Genomic DNA, 20,098 nt, shown 5'->3' on the forward strand with positions numbered 1-20,098 from the left:
TTGTTAATGTTTTTAGCTTTTATGTTTTATTGTTTTATTGGGATTGATTTTATATCTGTACAGCACTTTGATTGAAAGCGCTTTACAAATAAATTATTATTATTATTATTATTATTATTATTATTATTATTATTAACTATCATGTATTTTATATTCATTAAAGGATTTTTGTTTTCATTTTGATGATATGTCTGCTGATTAAAAAAAATCCTCTGTAGACTGATAATTAAGATAATTCCTGGGATATTACCTCGTATGTGTATTTCTTAGTTATTCCTTAGAAATTGTTGGAAACGGACAGAAACCAAACAAATTTTCAAAATCTGAAAATTAATTCAGATTTCCTATTGTACTCTGGTGCAATTTATCATTTTCATCTTTTGTTTGTTGTGTTTCTACATTAAAAAAAAGAACATTTATTTAAGCTAAATGTTGTTGTTTTCCATCAGCAAAAGGACATGTAATAGAAGCATAACAAAGCCATTACTTTTCATTTCCAGTCCGTCTCAAGTGTGTTGACACCTGGTAAAAATGACCACGCAGACTGAACATCTGCTGTATGCGGCGTTAAAAATCAATCCCATCCAAGAGCTGGGAGTCAAACAGGTCGATACTTGTGCGTCTGTGCAGTTACTTGAAGTTCTTGAGCTTGAAGGACAGATAAACATCTTCATTGTTCACAGTCAGACCGTGAGCTTGACATCACGTGATCAGTCAGATGTAGATAACTCTTGTGTTTGGACACAGTGATTCTTTCCCACAGTGACTAAAGGGGCTTTTCTGTTTGCTGGGCTCAAACCAACACCTTCAACAGTGTTTGCATGCGATGTGCAGTCATCAGTGTAGCCTTAAACATGTGAAATCAACTTCCATGGTTCACACATCTGTGAAAGTAACAGGCTAACGGCAGATTATGAAGGAAAAAAAACACCTCTGGACCACATCCACACTCTAAAACCAGCACTTCACCACCATTCACTACAGCCATTACACACTTTACCTACACTCCAAACAACTGAGGGTTTTTTAAATCCCAATTCAGTACACAGACTTACAATGAATTTGGATTAAAATAACCCCATTTCATTTTAATGTGAACAAGACAAGGGGATGAAACTAGAGGTAGACCCATGTATTGGTCGGTTAATATATCGGAGTAATATACTGTTTTGCTTCAATATCGGCCATCGGCCTCCTTTTTTTTTTTGAAAGCTGATATTTGATCAGTAGTAAAAATGTTATAAGATATTTGATCAGGCACCTGTGTGGTTCAATAAATGTTAAAAGAGTATTATGTGTACATGTATTAACAATTTTACTTATATTGCTGCATAAAAATCTTAATTATCTGAGTGTTTCAATTGTATTTTACGGTCAATGTGCTTTAAAAAAAAAATTTGGTCTTAAATGTTGGCCTCAAAAATTGGCTGTAGATATCAGCTATCAGCTGACCAAATTTTTAAAAATCGGCATCGACCTTAGAAAAACCTATATCGCTCAACCTCTAGATGAAATACAGACAAACAGATGTATTTGTTTACTCTCTGTACCACTGCATCGTTACATTATTCTGTTTTAAAACATAAAACTGCACTCTCAAAAAATTAATATCATAGAAAAGCTATTTTGTCTGTAACTGAATTAAAACCGTACAACTATCATGTATTTTACATTCATTAAAGGTTTTTGTTTTCATTTTGATGATAATGGCTGAGAATATTAAAATATTTCATATGATTTATCAAATAGAGAATGTAAACTACATATATGGTGGCTATTAGTGCACTTTATATTGGTTTTACTGTTAATTGTTACCTGTTTCCATTATATTATTATTTAGGTTGTTTTTCACATGCTGTTATGCAAATGCTAAAAAGAATACTGAATATATGCATCATGTTATCATGTCGTGAGTTCTGTCCACATTAGAACATATAGAAATTGCCAAATTATCATTAACAGATTCTTGCATGTCTTCTATTTTTTTCCTCTGACTTGCATGAATCTCTGAAAAGGGATTTAATTACATTCAATCGCTTTTTGTGGGAGAAAAATCAAATAAATTTAAGGTGATTAGTTGAGTATTGGTGTCAACATTAGTTCCACATTTCTAGGGAGTAAAACAAATCTTCTCCTAACCACACCCCAAATAAAAATGACTCATCTCTTAACATAACATGCTCCACACTTTTAATCCCCCTTGACCAAATATAGTATAAGATTCTGTTGAAAGTTAATGCCCTATAATTTAGATTAGATTATCTTTGTGTAAAACTTATTACATATATTATTTATATTTGAAAGTACTCAGGTCACATATTTTCAATAAGCTTCTGCTCCATACTAAGATGCATCCACAGTATAAATTTGGTGCTGATATGTCAATGCATTCTGCAAATAATGCGATTAAGTCGTTGAATGGACAGACAGACGGGCAGATGACAAAACAACTACAATACCCCTCGGCCAAGGGGTAAAAACTAGATGTTGCCTATGCTTGCCATTTTTACTAATTAACTCTTTTTTTTGTAATTCTTAAAACATTTTTAAATCAATTTTCTTATCTCTTTTTATTATAAATGAGAAATAGCCTTTTGACTACCTATGGTGAGTTTACACCGGTGTTTATTCATGAGTAGTCCGTGTCAGACTAACAGAACTCTTTACTTCCTTCTAGTTGAAAAATAGCAACGTACAACAACCAACGTCTGGTGAAGATCACCCAAAGGTCACCAGGTCACTTTCACATCTGTATGTAGATAGTATATATTTACTTCTATTTTCCTGTTTGTATACATGCAAATCTTTTTCTTTTTACCTCCGCCAAGGAGGTTATGTTTTTGCCAGGGTTTGTTTGTTTGTTTGTCTGTCTGTTTGTTTGTCTGTCCGTTAGTGTGCAACATAACTCAAAAAGTTATGGACAGATTTGGATGAAATTTTCAGGGTTTGTTGGAAATGGGATAAGGAAGAAATGATTAAATTTTGGTGGTGATCGGGGGGGGGGGGGGGGCCACGGGGGGGGCCACTGATCAGCCTTGGTGGAGGTCTGCGCTCTCCGAGTGCTTCTAGTTTTCTCTGCTTTATTAGTATATTCTATTTATATTATATATTGCTTCACACTTACTTTCCTTTTTTGTAAGTGTTTTTTCAAGAGTGCTTTTATATGCAACTGACCTATTGTGACCAAGTAATTTTCCTTGTGGATCAGTAAAGTTTGTCTAAGTCTAAGAGTAATTTTGACTGCTTTAGTACCTAAATGTGTTTTAATGATAACTATGTGATTGTCTATATTAGTAAATAAAATGAAGAACCATAAATGTGTTTAAAGGATAGAAAGTCTGACACAGGGAGAAGCAACTGAATGACCATCAGCTTCAGTTATCCGCTTGTAAACAATCCAATCAGCTAAAGTGTTCATCCTCATCAACAGCTGAATGATTATTACAATAGCTGAATACTTCAAGTTTTTGGTATAAACATCAGCCATAACCTGAAGAAGGAGCTCAAGGTCGACAACCTAATGCAAAAAGCCCAACAGACTCTGATGGTCCAAATATATACCAGCATTATTCAAACCATCCATGTCTAACCACATAGTAAAGAAAACAGAGTTACACCCAGAGCCTCTAAGATCTGAGGTTGCAAACTCCCCAAGCTGCACTTTATATATACACATAACACGCTATCGCATGAGAAGTCATGATTATGAGTCATCTTTTTCAGCGTCTCCCCTCTGGCAGAAAGAAGGCAGATCACCTGAACCAGTGCTTCTTCTCCAAAACCAGACAGCTGATTTGTTTTATGACATATGTGTTTATGTGTTTATATTTGTACTGGTGTTGGACGTGGTGTAGCCATTCCATCTGTGCTCAGATTAAGCCCATCAGCCTCTCCATGTGGCAATAAAATGAACTAAAACACACACTCTCACCTTAAATCTGTACATAATAGTATTTCATAAACTGTACATGAACCGCAGCTCATTCCCAAAATGCTCCGTTTATAAAATCACTGTTACATCGACTGACAAAATCAACATAAATATTATTAACGTCAACAGCTGCGACACGTGTTTGGTGATACTGACATTTAAATGATCTGTAATCTTAGAAGCGACGGGAAAATCCTCCATAAACTTTCTGGACACACGGCCCCATCACTCATCGTGCTTGGTTACGTTTTGCACCGTTTGCACAAGCTCTGTTTAGCCCGTACACATGACAGCAAACTGTGCACACTAAGGAGGAGGTGTTGATGTAAGAGGCATCTAAAGCATTAATATCAATGTGGACAAGGGAGACAGCAGCAAACAGGACACATACTTACAACTGGATTAGAGCTCAGGATGTGACTGACAGTACAGGGTGTGCACAAAGTCTCTTTGCAATTTAAGAAAATTATAACAAAAGCAATTGATGAGATATGGTCATCCGCTTTGTTCTATGTACTTAGTGGTTATTAACCCTTTCATGCATGGTGGTCATTACAGTGGTCTGCTGTTCAAAGGCGTTCTCTTGTATATTCATGAATTTTGTTGTTTTAGTTCCATATCAGCCAAAACAGTGGATGCTTATGCATCATCCTGAACACTGCAATTCGTACCATTACTGTAACTTTGCTGTTCTAGATAAACCTGATCTGCACTAACATGTTTTACTTGTAAAAAAAAAAAAAAAAAAAAATACTAATTGTTATTAGATTGTAATTAACAGTTTTGGGTTTTTTTTGCTTTTTTAAACAAAAAGTTGTTTTTTTTTTTGCATATTATCTCCATGAAGTGAGTAATGACTAGTATTAGATTATATTAAAATGTGAGAAAACAAAAGATTAGCTGCATTAAACATGTTTTTATTTCACAGTTTTCACACAGTATATCAGTAAATACATGTTTCTTTTCTTCTAAAATCAAACGCATGGTGTCCAGCTGAGTGGACATTTTTGTAAGTCTATGAAATATAGGTTCATAAATTGTACTGTTTTTTTTTTGTTTTCATGCCTTAATGGGGAGTGGGGGGTCTTGATTAAGGTTCTCATAATTCATGCATGAAAGGGTTAAAGTTGGAGTGGTTAGTGTGGGATCATGTGCAATCGAATCATTGGTCCATTTTCCTTCAAGGAGAGATCAATTACTGCAAATGTTGACCTTGGCCTTTTGACTGAATATGTGTCGCCACAACTGGATGACCTTCAGCCAACCACCATTTCCAGTAGGTGTGTAACCGTTTCGGTTCGGGGCCTTTGATACAATACGGAGGTGTACTGAACGAATACATGTAGCCTAGGTGAAGAACGCAAACACTCGGAAAGCAGGGACACAAGCAGAACCCATGTGAAGGGTTTCCCCTAAATACATTCTGCAGCGGCACCACTGCTGAACTCTCAGCGCCGCTACAAAAAAAAACAAACACTTTATTCTGAGGCTGGGGCACCGAAAGGGAGGTGAACATGACAATAGAGAGTACAACAGAGGCACAGAAGCCAGGTCGGATGTTCGAATTGTTAAGTTTTACTTTCGGTTTTCGGTAGTTACGGAGCATACCCCCTTACACTCCCCCACTGGTCTCCTTCACTGTACCGAAAACATATTGAAAATGTATCGAATGAAAGACCCCTGTACTGAAAGTGTACCGAATCAAAATTTTTCAGTACCGTTACACCCCTATTTTCCAGGCAGATGGTGCACTACCACATTGAGGACTGCATGTCGGTGGGTTCCTCAATCTAATGTTAACGTGTTCTTTTATTGGAAGCTCTGAGGACAAGTCTGGATTCAGATCGGTCTCAAAGTTGACAAAATTTATTCAGATCACAAATAAGGTGGACACTCAGCGCTGAGGACTCAAACAAAATGAGCCCCGAACATTACATGAAATGTACATTTACATTTATTTATGGGCGGGCTCACCTGTACAAATGGGTTGGTCTTTAACTTAGCATTATCTAAAAAGATCAAACAGATGTGGGGCCTTAACTCTAAGTAAACTTATGCCAACAATAAGTTTATCCTTATCACCTATATTTGACAACACTGTGTGTGAATGTGTGTGTTCAGACGTGTATTTAGAAGAAGAACAGAACCTACTTAATTCTTGTGCAGACAGACATTTCCTATGTTAACAAGCTTAACCTAGTGATAACATACTTAAACTAGAAGCACTCGGAGAGCGCAGACCTCCGCCAAGGCTGATCAGTGGCCCCCCCCGTGGGCCCCCCCACCCCCGATCACCACCAAAATTTAATCGTTTCTTCCTTATCCCATTTCCAACAAACCCTGAAAATTTCATCCAAATCTGTCCATAACTTTTTGAGTTATGTTGCACACTAACGGACAGACAAACAAACAAACAAACAAACAAACCCTGGCAAAAACATAACCTCCTTGGCGGAGGTAACTAGAAGCACTCGGAGAGCGCAGACCTCCGCCAAGGCTGATCAGTGGCCCCCCCCCCCGTGGGCCCCCCCACCCCCGATCCCCACCAAAATTTAATCATTTCTTCCTTATCCCATTTCCAACAAACCCTGAAAATTTCATCCAAATCTGTCCATAACTTTTCAAGTTATGTTGCACACTAACGGACAGACAAACAAACAAACAAACAAACAGACAAACAAACAAACAAACAAACAAACCCTGGCCAAAAAACATAACCTCCTTGGCGGAGGTAACTACAACAGAGTACTGCAGAAATCCTGGTCAGAAAGAACTCACTATTAACATTATTGAAGTAAAACAGATTAAACAACAAAATCCTATGAAAACAATAACTACTTAATACTAAAACTTCAGTATCTAAAGTAAAATATATTTCACTAACATTGCCAGACTGGTGGATTGGAAGGGATGGTCCAATTCCCTGGACACCTCCTTCATCAGATATCACTGCCCTTGATTTCTTTCTATGGGGTTATGTTTAAGATATCATGTATTGAACAAAGATACGGGACATCAATGACCTGAAGTAAAAGATCACTGATAACATTGATACCATTGATGAGGCAAGGATACAGCCAACATGGGAAGAAATCCAGTACAACAAATGTGTCCATATAGAGGTGGATTAAATGAGGCAAAAAAAAAGAAAACCTTCAACATCTACTTTTAATTTTGTAATAATTTCCACAGATTTGTCCATTCATGTCCTTTTGTAATGCATTTGTTAAATTGTAAAGAGACTTAATGGACTCCCTGTATATTGGGAATCACTTAAGCCATTTATAAAAACTATGTATTACACCAGGAATCAAGTAATTAAAATAAGGGGAATAATACCTGGAAATAGTCAGTGATGAAAGAGCCCATTTCAGTTTTAAGGAGCCACCTGTGAGGAAACAGAACACTCGTCATCCTTCCTTCCTGGACTCATTTCATTCAAGCACACTTTTACGTGTTCAGTCTGTAGATCATCTCGTACGTTAAGAAGCATGAGACTTTTCTTACCTGATGCTCTCATTAAGTGTGTACAGCTCATTAGACTGCAAAGCTCCGCCCTGAAACACCTTGATCACAGCTGATTGGACACTGAGGGACACACAAAGATAAGAGAGGTCAGAGGTCAACAAATCACAGAGGTTATCATGTGGGTTAAATGGCACCTTCCCTCTATGTGTTGTAAACAGTTAAGAAAAGCTCATATTCCTGATTCAGAGGGAGAAACACTCCTACGTAAAGCCTTGGATATCAACGGGTTTCACTGTTAAATTATCATAATACTGATATTTTCATGAAAGTGGTCGAAGGAATGAAAAATTGTAGTTGAACAGAAATGACAGAAGGAGCTCCAGCAGTTTTGGTTTCCATATTTTTTTAGATAAAGACATGATAAGATTTAATAACATGTGATCTGGATAAATACATACATATATAAATAAGTAAACAAATAAATGCAGAAATGTAAAAAATTAATAAACGTTTAATTGTTTCTCAGTTTGCATACATTTTAAAATATCACTAACACAAACAAATATTAAAGTCAGTTTGAAATGTAAAAAAGAAAAAAAAAAATGCAGTTAGACAATGATTATATAAACATGATTTGATATGGCTTTATTTTAAATTACCTACAGGAAAGACAAAAAATCCATCTTCTAGAACAGGGGTGTTAAATTCATTTTAGTTCAGGGGCCACATTCACCGCAGTATGATCTCAAGTGGGCCGGACTAGTAAAATAATAACCGTGAAAAAAGTAAAATTATATTATGATAATATTTACATCTACAACATTTCCTTAAAAATCTGAATAACATGAACAACTTGAAATGTCTTAAGGAAAACAAGTGCAATTTTAACAATATTCTGCCTCAGTTTATCATTTACACATGTGCGTTACAATTTACCTTACAATTACAAATACCCAAAACATATAGTATCAGGTGTAATATTGATAAAATTGTATTTACTTCCCTTAAGACATTTCAGGTCGTTCATATTTGTTCAGGTTATTCACGTTTTTTGTAAAAAGGATTGTTTGTTAATGTAAACATTTTCATGTAATTTTACTTTTTTTTTTCCACTAAAACAAAGATAAAATCTGCAGTTGTCATTATTTATAGGTTATGATGATACTATTTTACTGATCTGACCCAACTGAGATCTAATTGGTCTGTATGTGAAACTGAATTAAAATGATTTTAACACCACTGATTGTTATTATCTTCAGTGTAATTTTTGCATTTCACTAATTCATCCTACAGGCTGGATTGGACCCTTTGACGGGCCGGATTTGGCCCCCGGGCCACATGTTTGACACCTGTGTTCTAGAAGATGGCTGCTAATAGCAAACATGGTCATATGGTAAGAGCCTAAAATTTATCTGGAAAAAGGATTTAAACTGTAACATTGAAAAGAATGTTTGGAATATCCTGATATTAAATGTAGGTTGGTTTACAAGGGACGGTCAAGGAAAATTTGCACATTATAGGACACTCCTTCACTACTATTTTACACCTGATGGGTTTACTACTAATAATTTGTGTTGGAAATGTAAAAGCCATGAAGGTTCCTTTATCCACGTTAAATTGGCTTTCCTTTTAATGTTGCCATTTTGGAGAGAGTTAGCCAAAACAAAGACTGGTTACATAAAGCTGTACCTGAATCCATGCAGTTGTGCCTGTTCGGCTATAGATCATGTTTGGCAGACGATTACAAATCTGCATTTGTCGTCACACTAACAGGTTTCATATTGGCTCCCAGAGTGATCCTTCATCACTGTAAAACCCAAGTTAGACCTGAATATCACGATGATGATGGATAAATTACATAATCGCAAAGAATCATATTTAATCATCTGGAAGGACTTTCTGGTTTTTATTCAAGGTGGAAATGTTATTCTGCAATGTTGTCTTTTTTAGTCTCCGTTTAATTTTGTTGGGGTTTTTTTAATATCAAAAAAATAGAAATAAAAGCTTTAATAACAAATAATATTATGAAATATGAATATATGAAAAAGTCCAAAACTTCCAGCCAAACCAAATGCTACTTTATATATTTGATAAATAGATATTGTTTGATGGGCCAACAGAATTATTGTTACTGTTATAAATGATTTCCAATTTACTGAAAGAAGAAATTTCATACTAAAAACAATTTGACTTTTTTTTATTAAATGAATTTGAGATGGTGCCCCCCACCCACCCCCACCCCCACCCGTGGTCCTAATACTCAGAAATTTTTACATTTTTATTAGACATGCCAACAGTTTAATTGGGAATTTTTTGGAATAAGGGCATAAGCAAGAATATTTTGTAAATCACTGATTCCCTAAAAGGCAAATCATTATCTAACACTTTAAGAAAGCTTTGAAGATACTTTAAGATAAACTTCTTTTCTAAGAAAACAAAGTCTGATTCCACATTTTCATCTCCTGAAAGATTTTCTTTCCTGGCTCCTGGCAGTTATTGTAGAAGTCCTGTAGAAAGATGGTCTTCATGTGACTCAGCTGGTTGACAGGATGTAACCCCACTGCCACCTCCATTTCCTACTAAACATCCTGCTCAGTGCTGTGGGGAGCAGGAAACAACCCGAGCAGCTGAAGCCTCAGAGGAGCTGAAAGTTTTTACAATCGAAGTATAAACAATCCCGGCACAAAGGTGTAATAAAACTCAAAAAAATGTACTAAAAAAAATCCCGTTCCCAACGAGACAGCTGAATGCTTCGACTGAGCCAAAACAAGCTTCTCCATGGCTCTTCACTGTTCGAGTCCATTACAAACACAGGTGCTAATTGCGTTAGCTTTTTTTCCATGACCTTAACTACATTAAACTTCACGTTCCTACTCAGAGCCTTCAATAAAACAGTCAAACCTGATTAGAAACTCATCTGATCTAATCTGAAATGGTCTTTGACCTTCACTTTGTCCTGCTCTCTGAGGTTGTTATGATGTTTAGACTCATAACACACCAACATGTTAGACATACTGTATATCTGCTTAAGCCTGTGACCGAAATATATGACGATACTATCTGTTCTTAGTCTTGTGGAATTATGTACATGAAGCCAGGTGATAGCATCTGATATTCAGATCATGTCTTGACAAACTCTCTGCTGAGCTGGGAAATGCTCCACTTCCAAATGTCCTGACCTGAACCGAGCTGAAAACCTTTAAAGTGGGATCGAGAGGAAAACGTATGGCCATTAAGGATGTGACGATTTGAAAATTTCATATCACGGTTGTGACCAGAATTATCACGGTTATCATTATTTTCGTGGTATTGTTAAAATTGTGCTCAAAATGTTCAAAAAGTACTAATACACACACTGAAATAATTTAACCAAGTTGTATTTTGAAAAAAAAACCCAAACAAATAAAATAACAGGCACAATGTACCTTCTGTTGGGAGAAACATTCAAATATTAACCCTTAGTGGTCTGAGTCTATTTTGTCCATTTTTCAGTCCTTTTGATTTTGCCTTTATATACTATATAAACAAATGTTTACTATACCCATGTTTGGGATCTTTTTTTTCAGCACAACTTTATCTATATCATCTGCCTATTATTTTCTCACTTCAACCTACTATAAAAACATAAAAGGACAAAAAACACACAAAAATATAAAATCCGATTTGAAAAATGTATATACTTTATTGCATAAATAACACAAAAATGCTTAATGAAGCTTTTCAAAGACTTTAAAAGTGAATATTGGTTCCAAATATTAGGTATATAAAATTAAAATTGTAATAAATTAAAACTATACTCAAATATTTGACATAAAAGCAGATCTTTACATAGGCATTTTTTTCCCCTAAAAGTGCGGTAATCAAACACGTTATCATGATAATTAGAATTTAAATACTGTAATACTAACCATCTGCAAAGGGTCAGATCAGTAAAATAATAATAATAATAATCTATAAATAATTATGACTCCACATTTTTCTCTTTAAGTTGAAAAAAGTAAAACAACATGAACATTTTGCATTTCAAAACTATCCTTTCACAAAAAATGTGAATGACCGGAAAAAATATGAACAGTCTGAAATGTCTAAAGAGAAGTAAGCGCAGTTTTAACAGTACTCTGTGTGTGTTTTTAAATGTTTTGTGTATTTGATTATCCACTGTGATCCATAAGTTGTAAAACACATGTGTAAATGATAAACTGAGGCATAATATTGTTAAGATTTTTCTCAACAGATTTCAGGTCGTTCATGTTATTCACATTTCTAAAGGATAGCTTGTAGGTGTAAACATTTTCATAATGTAATTTTACTTTTTTCACTCCAAAACATAAAGAAATGTTTGGAATTGACATTATTTACAGGTTATTATGTTATTATTTTACTGGTCCGGCCCACTTGAGATCATATTGGGATGAATGTAGCCCCTGAACTAAAATGAGTTCAACACCTCTGCACTCTGCACTTTTATGGCAAGTTTTAGAGGTGGATCAAGAGTTTTACATGAGGATGGTATGAGAGGACGGTATGTGGGAATACCCAAATATACATAATTAAATGTTTCAACAAAAAGATCCCCAAAAATACTTTTAAAATATTTATCATTATATCATGTTTTGTATAAACACTACCAAAGCATTCTTAATGCACTACAGAAACATGACCTGTGTTGAAAACCAAACCAAAGTGTGCAGCTCATAAAAAGTATTTATAGCAAAATAAAAATATAGCAGTGGAGTCTCATCTGACAGAACTACTAATTACAGCTGTAAAACACATACCTGTTTGGAAACAGACATGAGTAACTGAAAATCTCCTGTTACGTCTAGAAAAGATGTGGAACTCCACTGCAAAAAAGGGGTGTCAAACAAGATAAAAACACTAAATCTGAGGAAAAAGTTACTCAAAACAAGTGAAATATCTGTCCATGCAACAAGATAATTTCACTTGACAAGATTTCTTGAATTAAGATTGATAAATCTAAAAATAAGCATGTCTACAGATGTATGAACACTTAATAAATAACTAACTCTTAAAACAACATAAATTATGTAACATTTAAATCTAAGTTGTTTTTATCTTGGTAAGAACCAGATCATTTGCAGTGTCCACTTTTCTGTCCAACTACTAACCTGTTCCACACACTGGTGTTGGAAATCTGCAGCGCCGGCGAGCTGGCATGGAACCGAGCGAGATCCGACAGAACTGGAGAGCTCATGAACCGCGGCCTGGGACGGCGGAATGATCCCATCATGCACTCTGGCTGCAGGAGAGAGAAGAAACGAATGATTACATGACTCATCAGGGCTAGGGGTGTATGAAAATATCGGTTCTGCAATATTTCGTGATATTTTATTTCACAATACTGTACTGATATTAAAAAGAACTGTATTGATATTTTGAAGTATTTATTCAAATGCAGTTATTGTGGAGGTTCACTTATATATATAATTTTTTTTTCTTTTAATTTATTATTATTTAACAATCTTATTACATAATGCTAGTTCCTTTGTTGGGATCGCACAAAAATAATGTTATGATGTTAGTTCTGAACTAATAGAATATGAACAATTGAATAGGATCTTAAACTGTAACGTCTGTAAAAAATAATTTAAGTTTTAACACAGGAACATTTTGTGATATAGTATTAGATCCTGTTCTGATCAAATAAAAATGTGTTTAGTATTTGTGCATATTTCTGGTGTAATTCAATTCTTCAAGGAAATAATCATTTAAAAAAAGAAACAAACAAAAATTGCCTTTTTAACAGTATCATGATATATTGTGATATATGGTATCGTGCTCCTTGTATTGTGATTTGTATCGTATCACCAGATTTTTGCCAATACACACCCCTAATCAGGGCATTAGTACACACAAGACTCTCTTTGATATGTAAAGTCTGCCTCATTCACCAAGGTTTTATGATCACACCGATGTAATTTGACGTTTTCAGCATCTTGATGATTCCAAATAGAGCTTTTAGTTATTTTATTTTTGTCATTCATCCATTCATTCATTATCTGAACCCACTTTATCCTTACTAGGGTCATGGGGGTTGCTGGAGCCTATCCCAGCTATTTATGGATGAAGGCGGGGTACACCCTGGACACGTTGCCAGTTCATCGCAGGGCTGTATCTTAATTTATTTTATTGTTTTACTAAATTAATTGGCCTAAAATCTTCTCTGTAGCCATATAATGACAGAGAAAACTGTCAAAAATATACAGTAAGTAAAGAAACACTAATGAGTTGGACAACAGGTGCAAAATTCTTATTTTAAGTAGGAAAATGTATATACAGTTGAAGTCCTGATATCTGATACTGATATCTTAGATCAGTACATCCTTACACCATTTCATTGTTTTATTAAATTTTGCATAGAATTTTCCTGTGATGCCATTTTTTTCCTGATTGTCATCTTTTCCTTCATGCAAATAGAACGAGTTCAGTGACAGTTCAGCAGGTAAAAGAGCTCCCATGCGCAGGTTTTACTTCCTGTTGACAGCAGGCGGAGCAGATCAGCAGCAGCATCAGAGTCACTTAGAAACGTAGAAACATCAGCTTCCTCTGAACCGCAGCTTCCTGTGCTCTGACCCGCGTTCTTCAGCCCGTTTTATCTGCAGCGTGGAGGTCTCACTCTGACTCGCTTTCCAGAAACAGAACAGACGCTGCGGACTCTCAGTTCTTCTTCGGTTATGACTCACTCCGAGCCGACAGCTTTCACGCTTCACTTCGACCACATGTAGGTTTTCATATGTGCACGTGTTCCTTTTCTCTGAACTGGAGTCTGTTTACTGTCTGTAATATATTTAGCATCCACTTTTTTTCCCTTCTTTAACCCACAATGACCACACATTTAAGTTTGTCTCTATAGGAAGGTTTCAGTCTGTCTCACTGGTTTTTTTCTACATGTTCTGTTTTTGAGATGGACTCAGGGAATGTTTTTACTCTTATGCACAAAGAAAATTTAAAAACAAGACTCTTAAACTTGGGTTTTGCACAAAGACAGATTACAGCTGGAGTTGGTCATGATTACAGAGTGATGGAGATGCTAGTTGTGGTTTTAAATGATTCAGCAAAAATTGTATGGTGAAGTTTAAAGAAAACTTTTCTTTTAAATATTTTAGGTGTTGGTCAGGGTTTAAGAGCAAGAGGCTCCTCTCTAAAGTCAAGGAAACACAACGCATTACTTTAACAGTGCTGGCAGGGTTCCTACAGGTTTCTACAAGTTTCTACACTTTTACGACTCCTTAGAACAGAATTTAATCCCCATTTCACAGCCACACTGGCAAAAAGTCGTGACTTCTAGAATTTAGGAAAATGTATTTATTTACTCCGATACCTTGATCCCCACCGTTCAGAGTCATTTCTAAACTGGGGGCTGCACACTTAGCGATAAGCGGTTCCTAATTTCAATCAAAATTGTCAGGTTGGAACGGGTGGAAATGAGTAGAATAACTTAACCTTCTTTGCAGCTTTGACATTTCCCAGACACATTTAAACACAATACAGCAAACAAGCTTATGGCAACATAATTTAAGACCTACCATATCAAATTTAATACCTTTTAAAGACTTTTTTTTAAAAGGTATTAGGCCTAAATACAGATTTGTAAATTCAAGACTTTTAAGACTTTTTCACACCCCATAGGAACCCTGTGCTGGGTCATTCCATTCACCCTGGATTATGATATAGTGATGTTCAGTAAAAATTTAAGCCAATTCTAGTAAACAATAAGCAATCGATGAGGCTTAGAATATATACACTAATAATGAAATGTAGCTCCAAGGACCAAAAAGTATTTGGTTTAGACTTAGGAGGATATAATTATTTTATGAGTTAATGGAATAAATCGTGTTGCACTACAGTAGCTGGATAGACGCCCTCTTATTTTTTGTTTTATTGTGAGCATCGAGGTTCATAACTGTCATCATGTTCAGGTGTAGGACAGTTTCTATTCCCTTAACCAGAAAGCTAAAAACTGACAACAAACACTGGTTGTAGCGATGGATGGATGTTTTTGATGACACCATAGATGATGGCAGGAAGGAATGTAGAACAAATGTAGAAATCTTAGAATCCAGTAGAAAAAAAAAAATTTCAATAATTGCACCCTAACCCAAACACTGAACCTAGAACGGCTAAAATTTACTTAGGGGGTCAAATGAGTGGCCATTTTTGTCAAAAAAAAAAAAAAAAAAAAGTTGTAAGAAACGCATAGAACTGTGTTGAAATAATGCTAATACATTTGTGCACAGGCTACTGATATTATTTGACAGTGGAAGCTATATTTTCAGAAATATTGGATTTTGAATAGCACGTGTATGTGAAAACTTTTGCTGGTGGATGGACGTGACATTACCCATGATACTCTGGTCAGTACCAGTACTTTATTAGTAATAAACTTATCGACTTACTATTGCTAATTCTCCTCTTATTCATAAATGTTAGTATTGTGGATCTAAAACAATAACAGCTGACACAAAAACACAAAATGTGGCAGTGGACGGATGTGACATGGTTGTTACAGATCCCATCATACTGATGCTCGGCAGCCATGTCACCGTTTACACTAATGATCCCTGTGCAAAAACTAGGATCATAATTATTTATTGTATAGTTTATCATCATACTAAAGAGTAAATAACAATATAGAATTGTTATTTCTTTATAAAAATGCTTATTATTAGAAAACTGTTGATTTAAAAAGTGACGTGTGACATTCTTAATGTATGTATTGGTGTAACATAAGCAGGATGGATCAGCACCATACTCCATATTGAACCTGTAAAAATAAAACATGATATGTAGTATATAATCTTGTAAGAAAAATTGGGGAATCTAAAAGAATATAATATTTGTTTTTCAGGTAAATTCAGTTCAAATATAACTTGGCCATTTGTGACATGAAAATATAGCATTAATTGTGATGAAATTGGACATTTTTGACCTGAAAACATAGTTCATATGACCATCAACATGTTGAACAGAACTGAAATCCTGTAAATTTGCATAACTTGCATTTACCAACACAAAGTTCCTTTGGGGATTCACTTATATTGATTTGTTATGCACAAAGACATAAATAAGACCTCTAAGCTAATTTTAGTCAATAAGTGTGTATTAATTTAGTATCAACTGAATTTCAGGAAAAGACAGAGAGTAAGCTGGTTCCACTTGAACATATCATCCAAAAATAATATAAAAACTTTACCTTTAGGATTATCAAGACTAAAAATATAGATATGATATGAAACTCCCTCTGTTAATGACACATCCTTCACTAGAATGATTCTGCTCTAACCAGGAGGAAAACCAAGCTGATTCATATAGAAACAATGAATCATTAACTAAACCAGTTCAAGAACCAGAACCAATACATAATGCATGATACAAACTGGGAAAACTCGTGATTCTGGCATGGTATGACCCTAGGTGTACAAAAACCACCTCCCTGTTTTTATTTTCATTTTCTCTTCCCACAGGTCACTGTAAAAAGCTCCACACCTTCACTGATGATTCAGCTGTGAACTCTCACATCAAAGCTTGTAGACAAACAGTTTCCCAGCTGCAGAGAAGGTGGTGGCCCTTTCCAATCCAACCAGCCTGTGCAAGTTTCAGAAAGCGTCTGAGTCGAATAAAGACCAAAGATCACACGCTGCATCTGAGAAGGCTTTAATGTCACTGCTCCTTTGGATCAAAATGAACATCATCATTTCTTGTTTCTCCACTACCTGAAGCCTTCTACGAACACATGTTGGTTTGTTGGAACACTGTGATTATATCAACCAATGAAAGAGAAATATTTCTTATTTCATTCTGAATTGTCTGCATCTCCTATTCTATACTAAGACCTCTGCACAAATGTTCAATCAAGCATTTAAACAACAAAAATTTGAATGTGGAAATGTAATGTAATGCAAAAGAAAACACTTGTCATCTATAGTTGCATAAAAAACAAATACATAAAACATGAATACAGTCAAAAGTCAACACTGACATCACATTCATGTGGACGTGGAAGAACGCTAAACACCTAAATGACAGCAAATACTGACTAAGGACAGGGAATGGCAGCAAAATAAAGTAAACAATAGATCATGATATGATACATTTTTCTATATTTTTGTCTTTAGGTGACATGCAAATCTGAAGTTGCACAGTCCAATTCCAAACCATTTCTCACCTCATGGTATTACTTTTTAATCATAATCTCTAAACCTGACTTTCTCCTATAATCAGGGCGATTGCTCTTTATCCAAATAAAAAATTCCAAACTTTTTCAAAACTGCTATTTTATCATACAGGTCATGTCCTGCCTGAAGCTCGAAAAAGTCAGGTATTCACTTCGGCATTCAAACGGAAAGTTCCAGAAGGCGTGGAGGCCCTTTTTAAATATGTTTTAGGCTTTATGAACATTTGACATTATCCCAACTTACCAATCTAGCTCTAAGCATCATTATTATGACAGGCTAATACAGATACTCGAAAGCTCGCTGGCAGTGACTGGGGATTATTTTTCATTTTTGTTTATTTTCTATTTTATTTTATTTCTCTTTAGTATTACTCTTCTTTGTCTTCATGTGCTAAGATGTTGAAATGCATCTATTCATACAACTTGTCTATAACAACTAAACACCTGTGCACTATGTTCTGGAAAACAAATACAAATACTTTGATTTAAAAACTGCTATTTTTTTCCCCAGATTTTGATTTTATGTACTTTTATACTTGTGTGCCTACTTTTTTGTTTGAGATTGTACCTGTTGTGTGTAGTAAAAAACTTCAATTTAATAAATGTATGAATGAATAACTGCTTAATTCACAGCAAATTATATTTTACTGACAGAAACGCTTTCAAAACATATGAAAATCACAAAAGTGCATGGATATCACACAAACAAGTTTCACTAGAATCATTCCAGTACTGACTGTTTAAGTTTTTTTTTATATGCTTTCCTCATGTATTTCTTATCTTGCAAGATCATGTGCCTTTGAGCATACCCTAAAATTTTACCATGAGAGAAACTTTTTTCCATACTTTATTAAGACTTTCACACAAAATTCCAGATTTTTCATCGTCTGGAAAACAGCATTCCAAAATTCCATACTTTCTAACCTCTTTAGCCCTATCGGCCCGCAAAAAATCATATTAATATTCATCTACTATAAAAATATAATAAATCAGGACAATGGATGTTTTTTCAACTTTTGCTCAAAGTTTAGACCCTAATGTTAATAAAAGTACATTAAAAGTGTATTTTAGTGCAAACTTTAATGTTCAAACATGATTTTTAATCTTTGTGGGGTGAAATATACGCTATTAAAAATCTCCGACACGAACAATTAATTTATGCATATCATCGTCAATCCAGCCGAAAAAAAACAGGCGAGGATAAAAAAATTCTAATTTCTCTTTTAGTTTGTTACAATTTACTCAGGCATAGTAATAGATACAATATTTTAGACAATGGGAATAGATTCTGTGAGGTCTCTAAATGTCCACAGACACCAAGAACATCCATATGAACCTTATTATTGTGAAGTAATTCTTCATTTACTTTGGGTATGTCTTTTTAGGCATTTTTCCCCTGAAAATATGGTCAGGGTTAAACAGGTTAAGACTTTAAGTACCTGCACAAGCACACTGTATAAGTGGCATGAATTTTGACAAAAAAAAAAGTGTTTTTTTTTAATATCATATGCGTCCTTCACACATTCCTCATGGGACAATAAAGTCCAGGCACTGTTACATTAGTTAGAAACTGTAGCTTTGTTTTCTCCCTCGCTGCCCGTCCCAGTCTGGGTCACTATGAGGACGCCCAGGTGGCTGATGGGATCTCCACAGTCCAGTGAGTGTCCTGCAGACCCTTGCTGTGCTGTCTCCTCAGATCACAGCCACTGGGAGGCTCCGTGCTGAGCATCTACACAAACACCCTATTGTTTATTTTGCTTCGTCCTGCCAAAGCGGGAGTAGGTCAGTAAATGCTGATTTCTCCTCCCCTTGGCAACATACAGCTACGAGGAAAAGGGTCGACTCTGCCTCAACTGGACTGGCACCAGGATGACTTTAAGACAATTATTATGGTGGTAGAATGAAGACAGGTTGTTTTCATGACAAACTGCTCATGTGAAGTGACCTAAAAATACCTAAGTGTAAACAGATGCCACAGTACTGTAGAGCACAAAGTCTCTTCATCATGTGATCCTGGGTTTTGTTCCAACAACAGTAAGATGATGAATCTGACATCTGACACTCAAGTGGACACCCATCACTGTTTGTGTGGCCAACATCTCACACTTGATACAAGTTCAACCTGGACAAGACCTGTTTCAGGTTCTGTTTAAAGCAAATTTCACTGCCTAGGGAGTAAATCTCAACAGTTCCAATGCAGGCAGCACATAATACATTTTTAATCGATGCTACTATATCAACAGAAAAGATAAAAGTGTGGAAAAAAGGTTTATTTTATGTTGTACAACTGCTGTGAGTGTAGAAAAATCCAAATAAGTTGAAAAATCTACGGAACAGAAGGTAAGATTTGTACTATAAATTAGCTAAAATGTGCTTAGAGGTCTTATTTATGTCTTTGTGCATAACAAATCAATATAAGTGAATCCCCAAAGGAACTTTGTGTTAGTAAATGCAAGTTATGCAGCTTTACAGGATTTCAGTTCTGTTGCAACATGTTGATGGTC

At 35.3% G+C, this 20,098-nt stretch overlaps 1 protein-coding gene across 2 annotated transcripts in view; it reads right to left on the minus strand.

Moving 5' to 3' along the window:
* The window catches only part of prr5l (proline rich 5 like), a 54,127-nt gene that overhangs the window by 22,018 nt on the left and 12,011 nt on the right, over nt 1-20,098 (minus strand). The window contains exons 2-4 of one of the 2 annotated variants that reach the window (XM_030137415.1): nt 12,529-12,659; nt 7,439-7,519; nt 7,271-7,319 (exon numbers count right to left, since the gene is read on the minus strand). In XM_030137415.1, the coding sequence (XP_029993275.1) occupies nt 7,271-7,319; nt 7,439-7,519; nt 12,529-12,650 (252 nt within the window). In that variant the 5' untranslated portion in view covers nt 12,651-12,659. The remainder of the gene's footprint in view (nt 1-7,270; nt 7,320-7,438; nt 7,520-12,528; nt 12,660-20,098) is intronic. The other variant, XM_030137416.1, reaches the window with a different exon arrangement.

Source organism: Sphaeramia orbicularis, chromosome 6 (genome assembly GCF_902148855.1).
Source record: "Sphaeramia orbicularis chromosome 6, fSphaOr1.1, whole genome shotgun sequence".
Lineage (NCBI taxonomy): Eukaryota > Metazoa > Chordata > Actinopteri > Kurtiformes > Apogonidae > Sphaeramia > Sphaeramia orbicularis.